This window comes from Cryptomeria japonica, chromosome 7 (genome assembly GCF_030272615.1).
Source record: "Cryptomeria japonica chromosome 7, Sugi_1.0, whole genome shotgun sequence".
NCBI lineage: Eukaryota > Viridiplantae > Streptophyta > Pinopsida > Cupressales > Cupressaceae > Cryptomeria > Cryptomeria japonica.
The window spans coordinates 738,802,073-738,826,982 of NC_081411.1; the positions used below are offsets into that span (position 1 = coordinate 738,802,073).

At 34.9% G+C, this 24,910-nt stretch overlaps 1 protein-coding gene across 1 annotated transcript; it reads left to right on the forward strand.

Annotated features, from left to right (window-relative positions):
- Positions 1-18,297: 18,297 nt before the first annotated feature.
- Positions 18,298-23,334, forward strand: LOC131071932 (small ribosomal subunit protein uS12). Its single transcript, XM_058007907.2, has 4 exons — positions 18,298-18,455; positions 20,682-20,837; positions 22,424-22,550; positions 23,054-23,334. The coding sequence occupies exons 1-4, from the start codon at positions 18,451-18,453 to the stop codon at positions 23,192-23,194; spliced, it is 429 nt and encodes a 142-aa protein (XP_057863890.1). The 5' UTR covers positions 18,298-18,450; the 3' UTR covers positions 23,195-23,334.
- Positions 23,335-24,910: the final 1,576 nt, after the last annotated feature.

Consider the following 24,910-nt stretch of genomic DNA (forward strand, 5'->3'; position numbering starts at 1 on the left):
ATGTCCAATAGGGTTTTGATCTCCATTCTTCCTATCTCCATTGATCTTGCTTGATATATTTGCTCTCAGATTTTTATGTGCACAAGAGCTCAACAAAGAACGGAATGTGGTTGCAAGTAGGATTGTAGTGTAGCCAAGTACTCCAAAATCAGTCATTAGGGTTTGACAATGAAGGAAGCATCTCCTTAAATAGAAGACACAATAAGAAATGGAGGGTTAAGATTGAGAGGTGTAAAAAGAGAGGTCGGCTAGGATTAGAGGGTAGGTATAAGAAATACCAAAATAATGAAAGAGGTAGGTAGTGTAGGAATTAAGAGATGAATGACATGTGTCATGGGTAGAAAAAGATAATGAATTAATTAAATAAATAAAGATTTATTTAATTAATAGAAGAAGTAGGATAATTAAATAAATAAGATATTTATTTAATTTAGGAAAGGGTAATTTAAATAAATAAATGTATTTATTTAAATGAGAAATAAGGCTAGAAGAGGATAAATGAATTAATTAAATAAATAAAGATTTATTTAATTAATAGAAGAATTAAGCTTAGATAATTAAATAAATAAAATATTTATTTAATTAATCATGACAATTTTGGGTGTCTACAATAGCTTCAGGTCAATTTGCAACATGTGAAGACTCAACATCAAAATCAATTACTAAGGCACTGAATAGTGAATATATTGTCTCGACTACCATCAGTATCACAAACTCAACACAAATTTACATGCCCATCATAGGCTAGATTAGCAATTTAACAACTGTTACATGTCTCTTGTTCAAAAAATAGAGTTCAAAATTAAATATTAATTCAAGCCATGACAAATTAAATATAGATAATAGCAGTGCCCAAAACCTAGAAATCATAAATAGAAAGATGCAGAAATGTTAAAACTTGGGAGAATTTGAGAATACAAATTTACAAGGCTAAAGGTTTGCACTGTGCATCATAGGATGGATTAGCAATAGCGAGTGCTAGCTTTTTCCTATTCATAAAACAATTTTTTTTCTAGCGATGCCAAATTCCAAACAGAAAAAATATAAAACCTTGAAATTAAGAGTAAAAGCATAAAACTATGCAATACATACTATGATTCTCGAGATTTATGTGCTAGATTTTGTAGGGTGTTTCACTCTTCGTCTGATGGAAGTCCAATATTCTTTAAACTATGGCAAGTCAACTGCAACTTCGTCAACAATCCATATTTAGAAAAGTGACTTGACGTCATTGTTTCACCCAATACCGCATTCAAAGTTGTAAATGGTTTGATGAATTCCAGAAAGCTTTGGGGAGTTGTGTCCTTGGGAAGCAAGTCTAAATCATACTTCATATTTTCCTTTATGCTTTTTTTGTAAGCTTCTTTTCCAATGAATTTATTTGATGGGTCAACAGACTTCGGCAAACCAAGTTTAATCAAAGTGGTTGTCTTTTCTTGCAGCTTCAATATCTTTTTGCCACCTTTATCCATATTTTTTTTGTGTTTCCCTTCATTTCTAGCATTTTTGAAGGATAAATGATGTCTTAACTGTGGCACCAATGCACCTATTAATTCCCTTGGATTCCAAATAGTTGTCACTAGTACTATAGACTACTTGCAAAATCTGTTTTCCCATATCCTCTTTTAAATAAGCATGTATGCTCTTCTCAATATGCCCTTTGATCTTCGAATAAATTAATCTCAAACTTTCATTCAATTCAAACCATTCACAAAACTTGTCACTCCTCTGCATTATTTGTCCCCAAATGTTTTCTTGTATATACTTTGTTGCATTTTTATATTATTTTTCAATCTATCCTCTAAAGTTTTAATTTTATCATTTGCATTCTGCAGGTCTTCTTTCATTTGTGCACATTTCTTTCTTTCTTCCTCTTCCAATTTTTTTTCTTTTTCCTTCTCATGATCCAATAGGTCTTGTATTATTTTTATTTCGATAGCAACAAACTCATAATTGTTGTATAATTTTTGTGAACTGGCTCTTTCATCATCAAATTTTTTACTGCTTTCAACCAGTTTTTCCCACAGTTCCTTCAATTATGCCTTCATCTTTTCCTTCTTTGCAATTTCTATTGTAGAGCCCGAATCTTTTATCCTTTTCTGTAAATCATTGCACTTGTTATCTATTGATTTCCTCTTTGATATTTCATTTGTCAAGTCTGCTTGTAAATTTTCTATTTGTTTCTCCAACTTTTGTTTTTCTCTCTCCACCTTTAGTAATGAAGTGTAGACTGGTTCGTTAGTCTTTTTTGACACACTAATTTTGTCCACATTTTGTACTTTGGAAAAATCCATTTGGAGGGTGCTAACTTGAAATTCAGAGGGATCTATTTGACTGTATGGTGGATTTTTATCTTTATTTGGGGGCATAACAATCATGAAATCCATCATATCTTTGTGTGGGTCATATGTTGGAAATACCTTGTTCATTGCAGGTTGTTCCTCTAAAAATTCAGTCAGGGCAACCCTCTGCAATGCTCCCTTTTTTTCTTTATTTGCACTTTTTGTGTGTTCAATTTTTTTATAGTAATCACGTAATTGAAAATCTGGGCTTGCTAAAGCAATTGATGTTTGAAAGGTGAATTAGCAGAGACTCCAGTTCCACCTATGTCTATGGTTTTAACTAATGCATTATGAGGAGTACCAACAACCATTCCTGATCCTATCCCACTGTCACTTGCATGTGTAGTTTTTTTAGTTTTTTGAGGGGTCTTTTCTGAAGCTGCAAATGATAGTTTTATAGTGACAGTGGCACTTGATATATGATTCTGAATAGTATGATTATCTACCACTAGTGGCCTCTTGCGAGAGATATTTTGTTGTTGCACTTGTCCAACACCAAGACAACTAGTATCAGTAGTAGTACCCATGCCAACCCCACCAGTCGCAGTGGCACTTGACTGAACACTAATAAGAATACTATCCCCAGATTCCCCACCAGTGGCAGTGACACTTGATTCATCACCAATAGGAATACCATGATGTGGTGGTGGTTGTGGATTTGAACCTTTAACAAATGTAGGTGGAGCTGGAGGGTAATGAGTAGTACCTTTTCGTGATGAATCTGATGAATCAAGTCCAATGATTGGTTTAACAGGATCTTTTGATTTTGAATCTAATGGAAGTTGTACCTCAAGTGGAAACCAAATGCCTTTTCCTGTGGGACCTAGACCACCACCTTCAAAACCCATTTTTTCCACAATGTTTGCCCCTTTGCTATATTTTTCTTTCATGGACTTATTAACTCCACCAAATATTATAGGGACTATAGTAGTTGTTGGAGTGGCCTCATCCTCATACTCATTTTCATCATCACTATTGTCGTATGTTGTTGTGGGATGCTCCATATTCCATAATTTGCTAAACTCTTCATCCTCGTCGATGGACTCAATTTCTGCACTGGTCTTTGGTTCACCGAGATTCTTCCTCATAGTCCAAAAATCATTTATTTTGGTTTGAGTCCAAAATTTGTCTTTACATTCTTGCAAAATTGTTTTGGGAATAGATTTGTTAGATGGACTAGCAGATTTTGGGTAGAAATTGTAGGACCTCCTATTTTGGATCCCCTGCTCTATTGTGTGCAATGCCATAATTTGTGATGACAATTCTTCTATTGAAATGTTATTGTCAGCGGAAATTTTCTCCATCTCTTTTTTTACCTCATCCCAAGAGTCCATGTTTCTAAGCTTTTCTAAAAATAGTTTACTTTCATGTTGACATAACCTTTCAGAGTTCCCATTTTTCTTAAGCCTTGCTTGAACTACACTGATTGGATCATACTACCAGAGACCCTCATCACTAAAGCTAAAAACTGTCAAAGAATCATGTGCCACATTGAATGCTTTTCTCTCAAATGTGAACCCTCCACATGAGAAAGGCAAGGAATGAAATATGCTCTTCTTTGGATGACCATGAAAGAGCCTATCTGTGCTCTCCAATTGTCGTACATATTCCAATGCAAATACCCTCTCTGTTACATGTATTGGAAGTTTGTAGGGTTTTATTGTTGATCTGTAGAACCTTAACACAATGTATTCTTCCATGAAGAACTAATCAGCCAATTGTATTTGACTTCTGAGTTGAATGCAATCTCTACAAGACCCAAGCAATCTAGGCATTGGAGTGCTTGTAATTACATGAAACATTGATGCCAAAAGGAAGTCTGCAAAATGGTTGTAGTTTTTTCAGTTATCATCCTTCCTTATCTTAGGTGTCCATTCATATATTGGACACTATGTTTTGTTCTAAGTATTCTCATCAATCTTATAGTTCACAATGTGGAGATTGTTGGTCTCGAATATTGCACGATACTTGGATAGAAGAAGATAGCACAAGTAGGATGAGAACCTACATGTCTTACAAGAACCTTTTTTTATCATTAGTGATTATTTTTGCATGGATTGAACAATGTGCTCAACAAAATTATATCTTATTGGTTGACTTAGACAGTGGGTATTAAAAATCATTTCAAGAAGGCTAGCACCCACTTCCCTATCATTTTCCAATCCCAGGCAAAATGTCAACAAGGAAATAGTATCCCGAACCCATGGAAAAAAAATGTTATAATCATAAGGAGGCTTATGATTCCGAGCCAATGGAGTACCATGTACTATTAGAGCTCTGATAAATAAATCTCTATGACTAGGATCGACACTCTCATATTTCTCTGCCAACTTTCCTAGGTCAATGTGGACATTTGATTTTTGTGCTTCAAACCCTAGGTTCAACAAATGAGCAAATTCTCCCTCGGTTGTGGATAGAATTTCCTCTTTGTATTTTTATTAACAATTGCTTTTTTATCTTCATCATAATTTTCGACACAGACCATGACAAATTCAGGGCAAGGGAATACTTCAGGTAACACCATGCTTCCCAATCTAACATCCCACGATGCAATTTTATTTGTACTTTGTTTTAACATTGTGTTGAAAATAGTAAATTTTGCCCTATTTGATGATACGCTTTTTACTATGGATAGAAGGGTCATAAATATCATGGTATTCATCAGTGAAACCTGGTGTTTTAACCAGTTCGGTTAGGTATATTTTTTTATTCACTTGGCTTTTTGTTGAACTACTTCTTTCTAGTTTCCGCATCACTGTTACTGTTAATGGTTTAAATTAATGCTAGATACAAGCCTGAAAATGCTAACCCTCAAATTGAACCACGAGATTCAAAAAAATAAAAAAACGCGAGATGTAGGTGTTCTAGATTTTACCCAAAATTTCTATTTCACTAGATTGGCGCAGACAGACTCTATTGCATTCCTCAATCTAGTAGTCGTTTCTTAATCTCCCTGGATTTACTGGTTTGTCCAAGAAATGAAATACAATTATGTGAGTCACTTATTTTGAAAACACTGAAAAGTTCAAAAGTAATACCTAAAGGGCAAAATTTCTAGAATCATGTTTTAATTTTACAAATTATTATTAATATCTATTCACCACTGAAGGATAAAATATTCATTGCTTCAGTCTAAATTCTGAGGACAATGGACATGTCACAAGACACGAGTCACTTTTTTGGACTATTTTTGAAGTCTTTTTAGTCCTTTTCAACTTCTGCTCCAAACAGAGCTTTTTAGACTTAATTATAGTTAATTAAATGTAAAACGTTCAGTTTCGGGTGAAGTTCTAAAAAATGTGTTTACTTCCCACATTTGGGCCGAAATCCACCCTAAGTCATTGATCTATGCTCATCCAACATACGATGGTATTTGTTGTCAGTTGTCGTGGGTCCTAGGACTTTTGTCATTTTTCGGCCCCATCATCAAACACGAGTCACTTTTCCAGACTGTTATTGAAGTCTTTTTAATCCTTTTCAACTTCCACCCGAAATAGAGCTTTTAGACTTAATTATAATTAATTAAATGTAAAACATTCAATTCCGGGTGAAGTTCTCACAAATGTGTTTACTTCCCACATTCGGGCCAAAATCCACCCTAAGCTATTGATTTGTGCTCATCCAACGAACAATGGTATCTATTGTCAGTTGTCGTGGGTCCCAAGACTTTTGCCATTTTTTTGCCACATCAATAAACACAGTGACACTTCATCGTCCCATGGGCGGTTGGTTTTTCCGACTGAAGTTTGGAAAAAAATTTATTGTTTCCACTTTCGGCCCAAAATCCACCTTACACCATTGATCTATGCTCGTTGCTCATGAAAAGGCATGGTCTGAAACTTCGATGGATTTAATTTTCAAATTTCTTATCAAAGTGATGGTCCAAGACTCTGATGGATTTAATTTATTTCAAGAAAAGAAATTAGAAAATTAAAGTTTTTTCTAATTAAACAAATGCCATGTAGTGGCTAGTACTTGCCTTTATAGTATTATAATATCTGCATATTGTAATAAAATAATTTTCTATGAGCCTATGAATTTACAGATAATAAATAAGATATAATATAATATAATATAATATAATGTAATGTATTGTAAATATTATTTAAAAATATTCAATTTTAAAGTATAAATTATATTAATGAAAGCATTCCTTTAAGGCTAATCCTGAGGTGTGTTAAAGTGCTCCTTTAGGGCTAATCCTAGGGTTGTGTGTGGTAGTGGGAAATTCCTCTCAGAGAGACCGGTTTAGTGAAGGAGAGAATTGAAATCTGCAATGGAGGCAAATTTCTTCTTCTCCTCTAACAAGAAGCTTGTCCCATTTGTGGAAGGTGACAGACAAAAGATTGAAAGGCATGTTCAAATGTAAGGACAAAAAGCTTGTTGATGTGGTGAAGCTTATCCTCTGTGAAGACATTTCCTATGTAGGGCATCTCTATTGAACTAACATCGAGATTTTTGCCCACATAGCAGCGTGGGGATTTGACGTTGAGGAGGAGGTGTTTAAGGTGCGGAACACCCTCATCGAGGAAGACAACCTGATGGATTTGGACATAGTAATTTTGAGGGTGGTGTCGTAGGTGGGAATCACTCTTGTTGAAGGGAGCTCAGAGAGGGTGGCTACTATCCCATTTGTTAGGTGGCAAGATGAAGGGTTGATGAGGAGGTGTAGAAGACGAGCTAGACGTGGATGGGTAGCGGTGAAATTGTGCTCCAAGCTTATGTGTACAGAGGAATACCTCCATGCCCTACGTGTGGTTGCTCGAGCTGAAGTTGGAAGAGAGTTGCACCCAAGAGAGGCAACTGAGTAGGCCTCCAAGGTGGTGGCTAGTGTTAAAGAGGACCTGGAGCTTTGTCGCCTGCTAGGTCTTCTTGCTCTTGAAGAGTCCCAGTGCTCTTTGGTTTGATGTGGCTTTTGATATGTGCCCTGCATGTTCTCCTTGGGGGTTAATCCCCTTTCTCCTCTTATGTATATGCTTTGAAATTTAAAATTCTTTAACTATGGATAGTTGGACGGGTTCTGCTATGTCGTCCAAATCGGGGTTGGTCTGCAACAGGGGTTTAGAATAGGTGTTTTGTAGTCTAGTGTTTTTGTGCATGACAGAAAGATAAAACTGCCCACCACATTTTGTATCTTTCTTATATGTTAATAAAATTATAAAATTATCAATAAAAAAAAATTAATGAAAGCGTATATAATTATAATTTTTATAAAATAGTAGAATAATATTTATCTATATGGAAACAAGATTTTTTTTTTTGGATCGGTAAAAAGCCAAGGGCCACAATTTTATTAATAATTAATAAAATGCTACATTTTACAAACTCCATTCAGTGTGGGAACCGGTAGGAAATAACAGAGTCAAGAAAACCTTCGGTCTTGCTCGGGACTATTAAGTCCAGCATAATTCCAAATAATCCTAAATTAATCGAAATTACAAAGTTTCTCCACCCTGGACTTAGTGGAAGAACTGAAGCGATCATTTAGCATTTAGCTCCCCATTTACATGTCCAGTGATCTATTACATTATTATACATAACATTATACATCAACTAGGGATTATCCTTTCACTATCTAATGATATGAATCATTCTCCAGATTGTAAGCTTGTTCGGTGATATCTATTCTTTCTCGGTTAGCTTCCACTCTTCCTGCCACAGTCCTGCAAAAACCACTCAACAATTCTTCTGCAATCTCCTCTACAAGTTGTTAGTCGAAAATATGCTTATAAAAAAGAGGATATGAATTCATAGTGATCATCAATCAGACAACTTTAACAGTTAGGAATTATCAAAAGCATAATGCAAAATGCCTTCAAATTACCAAAATACCCATGTATGATTACCTATTTATATCAAGTATGATTAATTGTAAAAGTTCAAAGTTACTGTTAAACTATATCACTTTAAAGTCTGACAGAGCTAATGTATTAAAGCAAAAATAACATTTCGAGGGTTTAAATTTTATAACTATTTTAACAAAATTTTGTCTCAGGCTACCCATTAAGCCAGGTCTACGCCTTGGCTGGAATTTTCGATTTCTCATTTACCCAAATCCCTTCCTTTGTGAGGTAGTTTTCAAACCAATCCTCATGAATGGGTCCTTGGACTTGAAAGAGCCAAAGGAGAAAGTTTAGGCTCTGCCTAATTTCAGCTCTCCTCAATGCAAATTCACCTACAACATAAATTGTTAGAATAGGCATCCTTGGGACCAAAACAGTTGTTTAGTATAAAGATATCATAGTGCCTTGGTTTGGGAATAGTTAATTCATCATCAAAATTAACCAACCCTATGTCCAATTACATAAGGATTGCTGGGATGAAAACCTCCCTGCAGATTCGCTCAACCACGTCTCTATCCCGCTCAGTATACATGGCAACTGCAAGAAACATTGCAGCAATATCAGGATTAGCCCTAGTCCTATCATCACTTTTCATGAAATCATTTCCTAATATCTTGGCCACTGCATGAATAACTACTTCATGCAGATACTGCAAGATTCCATGCAATCTTTCATTCATAATCTCTCCCCAGAAGGCCATTTGCCTTTTCGATATTTTGAGTCTTATCGGATTATCCATCTACAACAAGGGGCGTTGTGAGCTTAATCTCAAACGTCAGGGTGCGATCAAATGTCACCTTAATGCTGAATTTAAAGATGAAATCTTACCTTGAGTAATAAATTTTGAGGGGACATATTATAAATATGTGTGAGTTGTGGCTATCAGCCTTTACGCATAAGCCTCATATGCAACAAGGGACAGGACAAGGTCAGGAATCAGGATTGGCCACGTAGAAGGGAAATCAACATCCAGCCTCAAAGGTCATCGCTGGAAGGACAAAAGCCAACTTCATTCCTCGACAATAGATAATGAGTGATACATATCATCATTACTATGTCAGAGCCAACCTAGTTTCAAATCGCAAAATAGCAAGTTGCATTGGCAATAGAAGGTGGACGAGATCTTTAAGGATCTAAATAATCAATGCATTACTATAGACGACAATGGCTACGCAACCCTTAAATATTTAAGGATATTTTCCAGCATTAGCAACGGTTAACTAGAAGTTATGATGCATGTTGCATTTTTTTTAATGTTGCAATGTAAGGGTTGAGTAGCCGTTGCCACTATAGTCTATAGACCAGGTATAAATTTATACTCATACACATATGAGTAATAGAGTATGCGAGAAAGAAACAAAAAAGAGATAAATAAGTAAATAAATAAATAAATATATAAAAGATCAATGGAACGACGACACAAATAATAAATAACACACACACACACACACATATATATATATATATATATATATATATATATATATATATATATATATATATATATATATATATGAGTATAAAAAAGATAAATGAAAAAATGAATAAATATAATATAATAAAGCAGTATAAACCGATCAATAAGGATTTTATGTTCCCTATTTTATTTATTTATTTTTGATCGATAACATTATGAAATATATTGCTTAGAATAGAAAAGTATTACATCCAAAGAGCAGATAGACAATCTGTGACACTAAGGGGTCATGCCCCTACTACAAAAAGGAACCCGATAAAGCACCATCCCACCCTGATCAACAACCACAAAAAGGGTCACATACATACACAAAATCCACACACTAGGCCCCGAACAACCCAAAGATCCTAGCTACGAAACCACCCCAATGCCTCTTCTCTTGAAAAATTGGGGATACCCCTGCTGGGTCCAGCCTCTAGCGTCATGCTCCCTCCACCTGGCATCGTTCTTGGCCTGTTTCCGCATAGAGACCCACACTCCACCACCTTCGCCGATTTCTTTGGAAGCTGGCGACTAACCAAAGGCCTCCCATCCTCGCCCAGAGGGGCCTCAGATCGAATGGGAGTCATCTTTCCGTGGATCTTCACACACTCAGTCGGCCCCAATTGACGAACAAAGTTCACAATCTCATCCCAACCTTTCCTTGCATCCTCCACCTGCAATACAATCGACCGAGAAGCCGACCAGATGACAAAAGGCTGCAACTCCCTAACATCCACTCCAATCCTCCTGCACGGGCCTTCCACTGACTTCAAACCCTCGCTAATGACAGCTCATGCCATCACTTCCTACAAATCTCCTGCCCATTTGGGTCTTAACACCAGGGAAGTAATCCGTTGCAATTCCTCCACCGACCTCCCCACTTGCAAGGCTAAGGCAGTAAATAGCGACGAAATGTCAAGGTTTGTTCTCGGCCGCCAATCCTGAGTCAAGAATTCCTCTCCAAAGAACAACCTCACTGCCCTCTAGAAATCGTCTCCATCTACTCTGAAAATGTTCGATAACCTAATCCTCGAGATCAGCGCACGAAACACAAGCAATTGCCCATCCGACTCTAAAGAAAAATTTGCTTCCATCCTTTCTTGCTGCTACACAGAAAGAAACCCTGGGCACTCCATCAACCACCAAGCAACCACCACAAAATGCCAGGAAAAGAAACACAAGGGCCTTTAAAATCCACCGCCATCACAAGTCATGAATACTCCACACGCTTCGTAGAAAACTAAGCATCATCACCAGTCACTCACACCGCTCGCCTCCATCATCATCCATCACCGCAAGGCCACTTGCAGTAACATCGTGGAACACACAACACGAGGAACATTAATTCCCATAGGATCATGGCTACATATGGTCTCATCAAATCAAGCTTGGGTTCACTTTTCTAAAATAAGCCTTCTACCCAAAATCGGAATCAAGAGGACTACAATTTCTAAAGTCCTCGAACAAACTAAACATATTTTCCAAGGAGCCATTCGCTCCCACATTGGAAAGTTTGTCAGCTTCCAAGTTTGCTTCCCAGAGGACATGAGTCACCTTAAAATCTTCAAAACCGTTCAGCAAAAGTTGCATTCTTCGCACCTGCTTGTCTAAAAACCACGCTTCCATTTGACCTCGAGCTATCCCATTCACCACAACCTGAGAGTTGCCTTCCAGATGAAGTTTCTTGACCCCCAATTTCTCAGCCATTAGGATTGCTTCTAACGCTGCTTGACACTCAGCAACGTTGTTCATTCCATCCACCAATCTCTTAGCAACAATGGCCAGCGTGTTGCCCTGATCATCACGGGCAATCACCCCAACACCCGAAGCCCTTGGGTTGCCCCTCGATGCGCCATAAAAATTAATCTTAATCCACCCCTTTTCAAGCGAAGTCCACTCAGGGATAGATAGGCCCTGACTCTGAAGATTAGCCCTTAGTAGCCCATTAGCAGGCCTGTTCCCTATTTATTTTATATTCTCTCAAAATATTTTATTTTATTTTTTGTGGTATAAGATTTTAATGAGAGGATATATCTTTAAGCATAATTGAAGTTTAATATCATACATTAGCCTAAAATTACACATTGGATGTTGATTTAAAGGCCTTAGTAACCTTTGATAAACTAGAAACTAATAATAAGAAGGTGACTACTCTAAAGGGATATAATTCAATTAATTTAAAACATTTAAATTAATTTTTATTTAATTATATATTTATTAAATCAATTTAAAATATTTAGATTATTTTTTGTTAATTTATATATTTATTAAATTATTTAAAAAAATAAACTTTAAAATCCACCTTAACAAATTAAATATAAATGATTTTAGGGGATGTTATGACATCTATACTAATTGTTAACTCCCAAAATAAAACTCTTAAAACATATTAAAAAATTTATATTAATTATGTGAATTCTATTTTAAGTTAACCCTTTGAATTATATTCAACAGGACCGTAAATACATGTCCATGTACCTAGTTAGTTGGACTTTTTTTAATATTGAAATTATGCAAAAAAGATTACAACAAGTTAGTTGGACTTTTAATTCACTTGTTTCTCGCGAGATAAACATCTTTTATTTATTTATTTATAATCAATGATAATCAATGTACAAATAATTAATGAAATGAACAAGATTTAGAGGAAGAAGCATTACATAAAAAAGATCATAGTATTAAATTTATTTCCATTGTTTAACAAAATATTGAAATAATGTAGCTCATAGACATTGTGATCCTTATTGGATGATATCACATGCAGCCAATCCCTGACATTATGTTTTTTTAAATACTTCTTTGTCAAGCACTTCAAATATCTTTTAGAAAAGGTCGTCTCAGAAGTGACATTGAGTTTGTTCTTTAACTTTAGACAAGAAATTAGAATAGATCTGCTATTTTTTTATGGTGAAAATTAAATCTTATATCCACATAAATTAATAACTATTTAAGCTATTTCAAAACATAATGATTATGCTAAGTATCTTGTCATGGCATGATGGCAGCAACAAATAATAAAATGAAATAGAAAGCCATTTTTATATCCATAAGAGGTAAACTGAAACAAACTAGAATTTGCAAAATTATCGTTAATATATATATTTCGCAAATTTACAATTTTTACATGTTGGAGTCCCTAAAAAACTTTAAAGCCAAAATGAGTGAAGTTATGAGGAAATAGCCAAAAAAATAAAACTACTAGGGGGTCGGGGCTAGGGCACAGGCAATGAACACATTCATGGTTTACCCTAAGAATCTTGCCCTCACTCTATGTAGAATTCTTCACACATTATAATATGTGAGAATTCTTCAAGTCATCTGTAGTCTGGAAAGTCATCCAGGAGAAACCATTTCTGGAGAAAGTCCCTACCAATCCATGACCATTTCCTATGACGCATCAACTGCTTTGCATTCAAGCTCAAGAGAAAAGGTTGCCTGGCCATTGTTTGGTCAGGGAGGAGAAGCTTGGTTAATTCATTCGCCCAAGGGATCCCCACCCCTACTTCTGCAAAGACGACAACAATAACGTCATCTCCAAGGAAGTCTTCTTTAAACACCTTCCTTAACAGAAACAACATATCCACCTTGTCTCCTCTGAGGTCTAGAAGAGACGCCAAGAACTGGGATGTAATGTTTGTGTTAACACGGTATCTATTTTCATTTCGTACAAACTCTCTACCCAACACCATCCTCACAACCTCATTAGTGAACATCCCAACCTCCTTACAAACTGATTGGAGGGTTGGGTCTCTAATGTAGCCCAAAAAGGCCCTTTGGTCCTTTGCAAACATGCTTCTCAAGTGGATAGGAGTGTCCATCTTGAGAAATGAGAATACCAAATTATACAGCCTGAGCCTACAAACCTAAACCAGAGGCAGAATTTAACTACCGTGAGCTTCGACGATTTATCTACCAAAGGCTAATTGAAGATGAAAGAAGCAAAGATCGTCTATAATTAGCTGAAGCTCTTGATTGTAATAATTCCTTCTTTAATTGTATTAATTCCTTTAAATTTTTTTAAATCTTTCATATATCTCTACAAATCTTTCCCATAATTGCACTAATGTGCGAAATTAGAAATAGCTCTAAACTAGTACCAAATACCATATTGGAAGTCGTGCTAAAGTTGTGGGGGTAGAGTGGATTGTAGTTAGTGACAAGACATATTAAATGACCAACATTATCGACCGTGATATTTGATACATGTCTATTGAATCCAATTCTATTCCGGACACTTTCTGGAGAACTACGTTCTCTTCAGAAATTCGGGCCGAAATAAAACTTCAGTCATTGATCTACGATCATCGAATGGTTTAAAATCATTGATGGATTTTAGGTACGTGTGACGTGTCAATGAGGTCGCTCTTATCAATACATCGTGCAAAGTCCGGACTCAATGTGATGTGATGTGCCTTGTCTATTAATGACAATGAATTCATGAAATCGACAATAAAATATATTTTTTTCATAAATAACGAAACATTAGCCAAACAAATTAAATAATTTTCAAACGGTGGATAAAAATCATCAATACACTTAAATAATTTTTCATTCGAAGTAAAAAATTCCGCCCATACACTTGTATATTTGTTCCTTTAAATGAAAAACATTCACCTCCTACAATATATATATTTCCCCACAGAACAAGGTATTATTCGCCAGAATTTTATGGATTTTTTTTGTACCATAGAAAAAATCGCCAATACAAATTATTTTTTTTTCCTACTTTGAATATTTTTTTTCCATCAATATGAAAATTCTCCCCCCAAAATAATGTCTGATTCGCCAGGGTGCTTGGGGGGTGCTTTCTTAAAGTTATCCCTGGTGAAAAGTAAAGCAAACAAAAAAGGTTGTTGGTTGTGTAAGGTGGGTATTTAAAGTGAATAAAATAGAATTTAAAGTCGGAGATTTTAAAAACATGGAATATAAATATCCAGGTGAAGGGAAGATATAAGGGAGAGAAGGGAGGGACTTGTGTGGATGGGAGAGTGCATAGGTGGTGGAAATAACCAAGAGGAGTTTGGGAAGAAGCGATCAAGAAGGGAGTTGTGGCTTGGCCAAGGAATAGAGAGTGGAAGTGGGAAAACCCATAGAGGATGACAAATTGAGAGTATGGTGCAAAAACTATGGATAGGTATTGTGTTCAAGACACGGGGGCTCCATTGTCTAGGCAATATTATATCATGTGCATTCATATTGGGGGGTTTAATATCCCAAAACTAAGGGTACAATATATTGCCTATCGGTGAAAATAGGGGGTCTTTTAATTCGAGCTATGAAATTAAAAATACAATATTTGGCAAAAATAGGGGGGCTTTTAATTCAGGCTATGTATTTGGAGGGGGTGACAAAAAAAGAGTTTAGGGCAATATTTTTTGAAAATAGGGGGATTCTTTAGTATGCCATGAATGCACGTGCTATAACCCAAGTTCACTAAGTGAAGCCTTCGTGGTTCAAGAAGAGTGGCCATTTTAATACCTTGAATGTCAATAATATGTATATAGATTTGATCTATGTCTATCTATGTATTTGATGGGAATAAATCAATATTCTATGTTGCAAAATTTGTATTGAAGTGAATATAGAGAGTCTTTGTTTAATTGTCTTAAGTATTTGTGTTGTTTCTTTTTGAGTTTTTGAGATGGTAGGCAGAGGGGAAGTTGTTTTGTATTGCATCATCTTTGTTTCACAAACACAAAAACATAGGAAAATCGAGAAAAAAATAAAAAAAACAATTTCCCTCTAGTTATTGATGTTCTTATTTCAACCAAAAAAAGTTAAAATTAGGATGAAAACAAAAAAAATTATGTTATACCCAAGTAACCTATGTCTAAATTATAGCTAATATCACTTCAAAAAGTTATAAAAATTAAATTGTGTATCGTAGGTTCTTAACAAGTGCCAAATGATTTATTTTTTTGGGTGATCGATATATATATATATATATATATATATATATATATATATATATATATATATATATATATATATATATATATATATATATATATATATATATATATATATATATATATATATATATATTTAAATATAAAGTGATGAGTAATGATGAACAACAGATACCCCAACCGGTACTGAGAGGGGGGGGGGGTGAATCAGTACAGGCAAAACAAAAACTTAACAACTTATCTAGTTAACACAATACCAACTGGTTATCATCATTACTGAACTTAACCACAACAATACTGTTTAAACACAGTAAGACACCATACACCATAAACTGATAAGTTTGAACACTTCAAATATGAACAATACTTGACATCAACTTCACCCATAAACATATGCATGTGGTATACTAGAAATACCATAACCTATTAACTCTGCATGCATAATCTTTCAACCAAATACTTCATAAACATCACATGAAAAATGCATAACACATAATACATAGATTTTTCACGTGGAAACCCAAATGGGAAAAACCGCGGTGGGGATGAATACCCACAAGCTTGTTTTTGAACTCTTTTGAAGCTCGCCCTGTTAGGAGCCTAGTCCAGTTAAAGACTTTACAATAAGGTTTTGTTAGGAACCGATCCTGTTAGAGATCACCCGGTTAAGGGATGGCTAAATACCCTGTTAAAGGTTACCTCGCTAGAGGATTTGAAGAACTCAATGATCTTGAGTCACCTAGTTACAGGTTTTACAATAAGCCCGTTAAAGCTACCCGGTAAAGGGATTTTCCAACTGTTGAAATGATTAGAAGACAACATGTAAAATTCTAATCTGATAACAACACTACATGCCAAGGCAGATCCTTTTCATTTCCTCTACTCTACAATCACACTCTGCAGTTTCCACTCATTGGTCTGGCAAGTATCTCATCACTCGGATACACACACACAACATTTGCCAACAACTTTACAATAAGAAACATCATCGACCTTATAGACAATAGTCAGGTCGGTAGCATAAACCCTAAACCCTAAGCATGTTAGGTTTACAACACAAGCGGTCCAATCCTGACCGTCCAAACACATTGCATAGAGTATTACAATTTCAAACAGATCACAAGACAATCTGCATCGTTCATTCATCACCGCACATGGGAATCAGTAACCCATCACACTTTCTTCTCATACCACTAAGAAGAATGATCATTCCCGAGGTAGACTTCAAACACAGTCGATCTTCTCATGCAAGATCCTCAAGGAAATCCTTCATGCGCACAAAGCTAACGTGGCACCTCGATCTCATTCACATCTCTTAGCTAACTCATCACAAAGTATCATCAGTTGCATCACACAAGATGGATCACCAAATCGATAACCATGGAGCTGAAACTATCAATCGATAGTCACACTTAGTGAAACCCTAACACTGGTTCACTACATCTCTTCATGCCTCTTCATACTGGTTCACCAACTTCTTTCAATCTGCTTACCGGTTCACTTACACTTATTGACATCAATGACAACATACATTATCATCATATCAACATACCGGTTCATCAGATGCCAATGATATCCAACAATCTCCCCATATGCCAACAATATCCAACATAAAGATAACACATCATGTTTTTCTTCGCAATCCATTTTCCAACCCTAATTTACAATTGAAGCAATAATACTATTACTGTAACATGCATTTGATATATCAATATCAGAGACACCTAGACTAAAACAACCTATCAAAATTTCCATCCAATCATCTACCAACCCACCCATCATATTAGTTTATACATATCTTCACATTTCATTTACAATATACCAATTTTGCATAAGCCCTAATCGGCTACCTCTATGCAAAACTCTAAAAACCTACACTAAGTGCCAAACAAAACTTAACAAAAGTGTAGCAAAGATAAACCTTTTTATCTAAAAAAGAAAAAAAGAGGTTGAATTCCATAGCCAAATCAATGGGTTATCTTTATGAATATTGAAGGTCCTCAAGATGTCGAGTAATAAGACCACAATGAGAATAAATGTTTATGTGAAACACAAAGGTGTAGTGAATTTAAGTTAGAAAATTTGGGTTATAGATGAAAGCATGATTGATATGCTTTCAAATCATTAGAAAATTGAACCAAAATAAAGTTTTAGCTTAATAATTTGAGACTTCATAAAGTATAATTTAATGGGTAGAAATTTTTCTTATTTTTCTTATAGAAATTTGTAGAAGAAATATGGTAATTTGTTTCCCCCCTTTCATTAATATATTAGTGGTATGTGATATTGATTGTGAAATGTTAGTCAATAGAACAATAACACGTATTTTTATTGTGTAGAGGGACTTAAGAAATGTAGTTTTGGGTTGTAAAGAAAAAGCTACAAAATTATTGTCATAGTCTTTATATTTGGATATTAATATTAAAACTTGTGATATGATCTATTTTGCTTTGTCATCAATCATGTAAGCAAATTGCCTTCTATAAAGGTCTTTAGAAATTTTTAGACAGATTAAAAATTGGTGATTAGGAGAGCATTTTCTCTTGTATCACATTGGTTATGAATTTTATGAAAGACTACTATAAATGATTATTAATAAGAAATTGAAAAGTCCATTGAATGACATCTTTACAAATTTATAGAAGGAAAACAAATTAATATGAAAAAACTCTTATATATATATATAAAAGAATGAATCTAATATATTTATTTGTAGACAATTGTCTTTTATAATAATTTTTTAAAATAAAAATAAAACAATATTCTCTTATTCCACAAATATAAGAGAAACATAATTTAGGGTTTAGAAGCGAGGAAGATCAGGCCAGACCTCTGAGCGGCGGGAGAAGGGTAATCGACATAGTTGCAGTGTCTGGAGTGATATCAATCTAGCCAATATGGGGTAGGTTTCTTTGAATACCTGTGTTATTTATCAATTTCATTGAGTTTCTGCATTTGGGCGGTGACCTTTGCGTTAAGGGGTTTTGGATCGGATAATAATGGGTGAGCTTCTCCAAATGTCATTGCTTCTTTCTTACAGTGCACTGAAACTCTTTACAGTTAGGCTACGTTAGAACTTGTATAGATTAGGAGTGATTGAGGGTCGTCAGATTTCTTTGATTCTTGATGATATGTTTCTCAAAGAAAAGTGTTTTTATGTGTATTCCCCTTGACAATAAGTTTTAGTATGCCCCATGGTTAATAAACCTGATATATTATACCATATTAATCCTATTTAGCTGGCAAAGCTGCTTTTGCTGTTGTAATTTCAGATTAATTTTCTGAGGTCTGGGAAATCATTCAAATATCCATTTCAATGCATGTTTACTACCACATTGAAATTGTTCTATGTTTATCTCTCTAAGCACAGAAATCCTCCAAGAGAATCTTCAGAGCTCCCTCCCCTAGAAATGAAGTGGAAGTTTTGAAGCTTCACCATGAAGGGGTGAAGGAAAGAATGTAGGATGTAGGTTTAATGATATATTTGAAATTTGGTGAGCACTCTCCGGACTTGTGGCTATTCCTCACTTTTCCAATAGGTTGAGCAACTCAACCACGACTCACAATCCGAGTCGGTTGGAAAACTTGGTGTTTTTCAAACTCGTGAGTGCGTCGGTGAGTTTCCTGCCGAGACTTGCTCAGACCTGGCCGTTGCATAAACAAGCAAGCCCTGCATAAGATCCTGATATTTTTTGCTTTCTTTGGTATTATTGTTTTCAGAAATTTGGATCTATACGGTTTGAATTGATTGTCATATAATTGGAAGGAGCACACAATCCCCGTCCCTGCTTTATTTTCTAAAAGTGAAAATAAAAAATCATTTTGGGTTGTGTTTGATTTGAAATCAGTTTTTTTCCTTTTATTTGGTTTGAAATTACAGCACTTTTGTCCCCTACTTTTTCAATTTTATTAGTATTCCAATGTTTTGCTTACTCCATAAACCGCAACCAAAGTTTCAAACTTCAAGATTTTTAACCTGGCCAGAGCCCAGGGGAGGTGGGATCTCCTTTCCAATCGACATATTTAACTAAGAATCCACATATTCAACTCAAGTGAACTCAGAACTCACAATGGAAAGTCCAAAAGCCACTTGGAATTCCAACATAGATGTCACTTTGTGGGATTTGAATGTGGATCTCGATCTTGACTCCCTTGTGTGAGGTTGATGTCACATTGCGAAAGAAGGTTAGAGAGGGTCATGTTTCCTTGTAAGTGATGCATGATATGGTTGGATGTATTATTTCATCAAATATAATGCAACAAATTAGACATGTGGTATTTTTAACAAAAACCATTATTTTAAAAAATATTTACATTACAAAACGAGTTCCTGTTATCATTCATACAAATGTCAAAAACTTCAATAGCATAAGTTCAAATTTTTTTAAAGGTGTATTCGTTTTGAAGTGTTAAGGCATGCTTTATTTATCATGTTTATTATGATGTAACAGTTGCATTCATTCATAAACATCCATTCAGAATTCTATAGATTAGCATAATGGTATAATTGGGCTAAAGCAATTGGCAGTAGTAAAAGCCAAACTGAACAAGCTTTGCTGACATTGCCCTTCCATGTACAGAAATAGCAATTTTAAATCTATTTGTGAATGCCTGTCAAATGAAAGAGACCTTTGACCTATTAGAGTTATAAATATGAATGCTCAGGTAGTTGCATATACAAAATATGGTAGCGCAATGGGACACAAATTGTTTGACAAAAGCGCTCAACAAAATGTTGTTTCCATACTAGAATCACTTTTGTATTGCAGGAATCAAGTCCTGCTGGGCTTGAACTTTTGCCATCTTTATTTTAGGCAGCTTCTTTTGCCACCAGGCAGATTACCAACTCATTTGAAATTGTGCTAAAAAATGGGCCTAAAGAAATTTAATCATATACATTGGATGTATGTTATTGTAAAGTGAAAGATTTGGTTGTATGTATGTCCTAGATCATATTGCCTTGTATTTTTTGGTCACATCCAATCAAGAAATGTATAAATATATTAATGATAATGGGTATTTGTGCTTTATCTCTTTATTGTTCTTTGATTTCTTGAAATTTTGTATGTGGGTTTTAAGGGTTATGAAGAGGGTTTTGGATTTAATAATGACGGGTGAGCTTGTGCAGGAAGACACGTGGTATGGGAGCAGGTCGTAAGCTGAAGACCCACAGGAGGAGGCAGCTGTGGGCAGACAAGGCTTACAAGAAGAGCCATCTTGGTAATGAGTGGAAGAAACCCTTTGCCGGTTCCTCTCATGCGAAGGGCATTGTCCTTGAGAAAATGTAAGTGCTTTACATAGCATTTTGCTCACTTTGTTTTTTCTAGAATATTATTCCTTGGACTTGATGAAAGATATTGCTAATTATTAATAGTTCTTCAACTTCTGGCTTGATTGGTAGGTTCTATCTAGATTCAAGTTTTTAGCTGGCTTATTTGTGATACGTTTCAAGCATAGGCTAGTAAACTTACACAAGCCATAAACTGATGAAAAGGGTTTATGTGATGGGTAATTGTTGTCTAGGTTCGATTCTTTACCTGAATTATCTGTAATATCTTTGAAGTATGAGTTTTTAATCTATACAAGCCATAAGCTGTGAGGAGGGTTTATGGAAGGATATCTTTATAACCAATTTGTTTTTTATGTTTTTATCCAATGGATCCAATCCTGGCCTTTATTTGGTCATAATGGTTGAACTCAAGGCAGATCAGAGCCATAGGCTTGTTCTGTGCTATGAAATATAACCCCACCTTTTTTTAATCAATGTAATGCTGCCATGTGCATTTTTCTGGTTAAACCTGAGCTTCTGAGGTAGGATTGGACTCTTCTCTTTCTTCTTTCTCAGTGTATCAGATTCTGTGAGGGGTGGTATACTCCATTGGCATGTGTTGTTTGGGCCTTCAATATATATGTTTGCAATAGAAGCAGCAGAGCTTGGATATTTGGAGAAGCCTACCTTCCTTAAGACTTAGGGTTGTACAAATATGGTTCTAAAACCATTTTAGTGAATGTTACTGCATTGACAGTACTTAAATTTGCAGTTTTTGTTGTTCTTTCTGCTGTTTTGCAAGCTGAAGAAGAACCAGAAGAGTACTCTACATTAGAGACTGCAATAGCTTAAAGTACCATGCTCATTACTCTCAGATTGCTGATTTCATCTACAGTATCAGATTGCTGATTTCATCTACAGTAACTATCATCCATTATAATGTTGAATTTGGACCTTAGAAATAACACCTGGCTCGTACAGCATAAGTTGTAATTTAGTGCTTCATTTAATTTGCATATATGTTATTCTTATATTTACAGTGAATGTAGTACTTCATTTAATGTAATATTAAAATACAATTTAAATTTTACCTTTAATTTTCTATTGCCACATCCCTTGAACCTCCCATGGCTGCAAGTGCTAGTAATTAACATTTTTATGGAATGAGATCTGAGCATTATACCTGTTTTGTCACATGGATGCTGACATATATTTTGTCTACTAAAATACACAAAATATTTTATTTCTGTTATTTAATTTCAAATTGCAGGAAAGCTTGTAGAGCTGCTAAACTTAAACATTTTATGCAACCACACGATAAATTTATCAACCAATTGACAATATCAATCTACAATAAGATTTTGAGGAGTAGCTCTCTGCTTATTTGTGGACAGGATTGTGCAATTGCTGGATGTTTTGCCCATGACTTTAATTTAACTCTTTACTGTTTTGTTGTCTATAGAGATGAGCTGCCAAATGCAGCAGTTTTAAGAAGAATCCTGTTTAAAGTTTAAACAAATAAATATTTGGCAGGGCTTATGATAATTTGAATGTAATGCAAGGATTATTAAATACTAGTTAATTTGTTTCTAATTCTGCAGAGGTATTGAGGCTAAGCAGCCTAACTCTGCTATTCGAAAGTGTGCAAGAGTTCAGCTTATCAAGAATGGAAAGAAGATTGCTGCGTTTGTTCCAAATGATGGTTGTTTGAACTACATCGAAGAAAATGTAAGTATCTAATACTCAAAAGGCATTGAAATTTTGCTTGTTAAAATTAATGGCATCAATGGCTCTATGGTTTATGCTTATTAAATGAGCAGTCTACTTAGAAAATTAATAGCATCTATGGCTCTGTGGTTTATGCTGATTATTTGCAATCCATGGACGAGTTCTATCTGTTTGTTGAGTCTTCTGGAGTAAGCTGTATAGGCAAAGAAAAGATACATGCAAATTACTTTTAAAGACCCTATGAATATAGAGAGGAAAAAGATCAGAACTCTCTGTTTTTGACTGTTAGGTGAACATTTATCAAATGTTTCTGTTGCCATATGGACTGGTGAATGGTAATCATGAATGAATTGCTACTTTTGCCTGTTATATATGATTTTCATGACTCGTAACTATCAGAACAAAATACCCAGAGTGGATATAGTTTCATATTTTATTTGCTTCTTGTTGCAGTAGTTATTAAACAGGATCTTTCTTATTGTTGACAAACTTTTGGCCATCAGGATGAGGTGCTCATTGCTGGATTTGGGCGAAAAGGGCATGCTGTGGGAGATATTCCTGGAGTTCGGTTTAAGGTTGTTAAGGTGTCTGGTGTATCGTTGTTAGCTCTTTTTAAGGAGAAAAAGGAGAAGCCACGATCATGAGCTGGTTGTTTAAGTGGTTCTTTAAAGGACATGACTGGCATTTAGAAGCTTTGAGAAGTTTAATCACGGGAACATGATTTCAGTTATTGTATGGATTTATAAACAAATTTTGATTAAGATTGTCTTCTTCAAACTGTGAATCTGTTTTGCTTGTCCATGCTTTAATATGGTTTAATATTTTAGTTAAACATAAAAGTGAATGGAATGGAGGTAGTTCCCACAATTCATGTTTTATTTTGCTCTTGTTCATGGAATGGTTCTACTCAAAGTTCAATGGTTGAAACAATTTTGCTCTTAAGCATTTGTTATGGATGTGTCTTTTTAGCAGATCATTTTTTGCAGTCTTTGCTTTTACTAAACCAATGTTGTAATATACATGAGGTTTTACAAGTTTTAGGTTTTACAAGTTTTGTCACAACTGGGCTAATTAAGGCTCATCTTATTTGTTACACATCTGGTTAGAGTGACTTCTCATTAGTAAATCATTGTAAATTGCTATGTATAATATTAATGAGCCTCCAAATTAGATGGCCATGTATAAATGTATATGTATGAATCTTTGGCCTCGATCCGAAAGTATTGGAATTACCATCCCCTATGGTTGTGTTTTTCACTGAGCACAGAGAAGAGATCTCTTACAAAATGTTCAAAAATTTCATAGGCATCCTACTGCTCAAGGATTTCGTCAGCATTTCACTACGGGCAGAGGATGGGACATGGTGGACACGAGCCTAAGAAAACTTAGGAAAAAGCAAGGAAGAGGGTTTTTTTCAACACTTCACCAAGATATGACTCTTTTCAAGGATGTCGCAAAGGAGAACTTTGGAAATCACAAGAGGGGCTTTTTTTCAACACGTACACCATAGATATGACACTGTTGTTATGGATGTTCACGGCGGGCGTATCTAATACAGCTTGAAAATTTACCCTAATTCTGTATATTATTGGGACATAGAATGAGTTTGTTGAATATTTGATTTGAGCAAGGCACAATTATTGTTTCTTTTTAAATCTTACGCATTTCTTCGAGTTCGTTGCCCCATAGAAAAATATGGTTTACGAGGGCATACCAAAAAAATTGTAATTTAATGATATAAAATGGAGTGCCACTTTTAAACAGGAAAGCGTCAAGGGGCATTTATATGCTTTGCTTTTTAAAATGAAAATGAACTTGCATTAATGGATGGATTTTTGTTTAGTTTCTTTGTATAACTAACAACGAATGTTTTATTTGATATATATTTTTGTTCGAGCATGATTTAATTTTTGGTAAATTAGAATAATACAAATACAAATTAAATATTAAATCAAATTTCTATTAATCAAATATTGTTGGATTTTTGTTTAGTTTCTTTATTTGTATAATTAACAACAAATGGTTTATTTGATGTACATTTTTGCCCAAGCATGATTGCATTTTTGGTAAATTAGAATTAATTATAAATAAAAAAAATTGAATCAAATATCTATTGGTCAAATATTGTTAGATAATTTTTTGGATTGAATTGTGTGATCACACTTTGTGATTTATCTTCAAGTTGTGGATAGGGTTGTAAGGAGTAGAAGAGAATGAAATAATGAGTTGCTAATAATGATCAACTAAATAGAATGGGGAGTGGTGATGTAGAAGTCGAGATCACAAGGATGAGAAAAAAGAAAAACAAGAAATGGAGAAGATGATGTATTGAGGTCATAATCACAATTAATATAAAATTA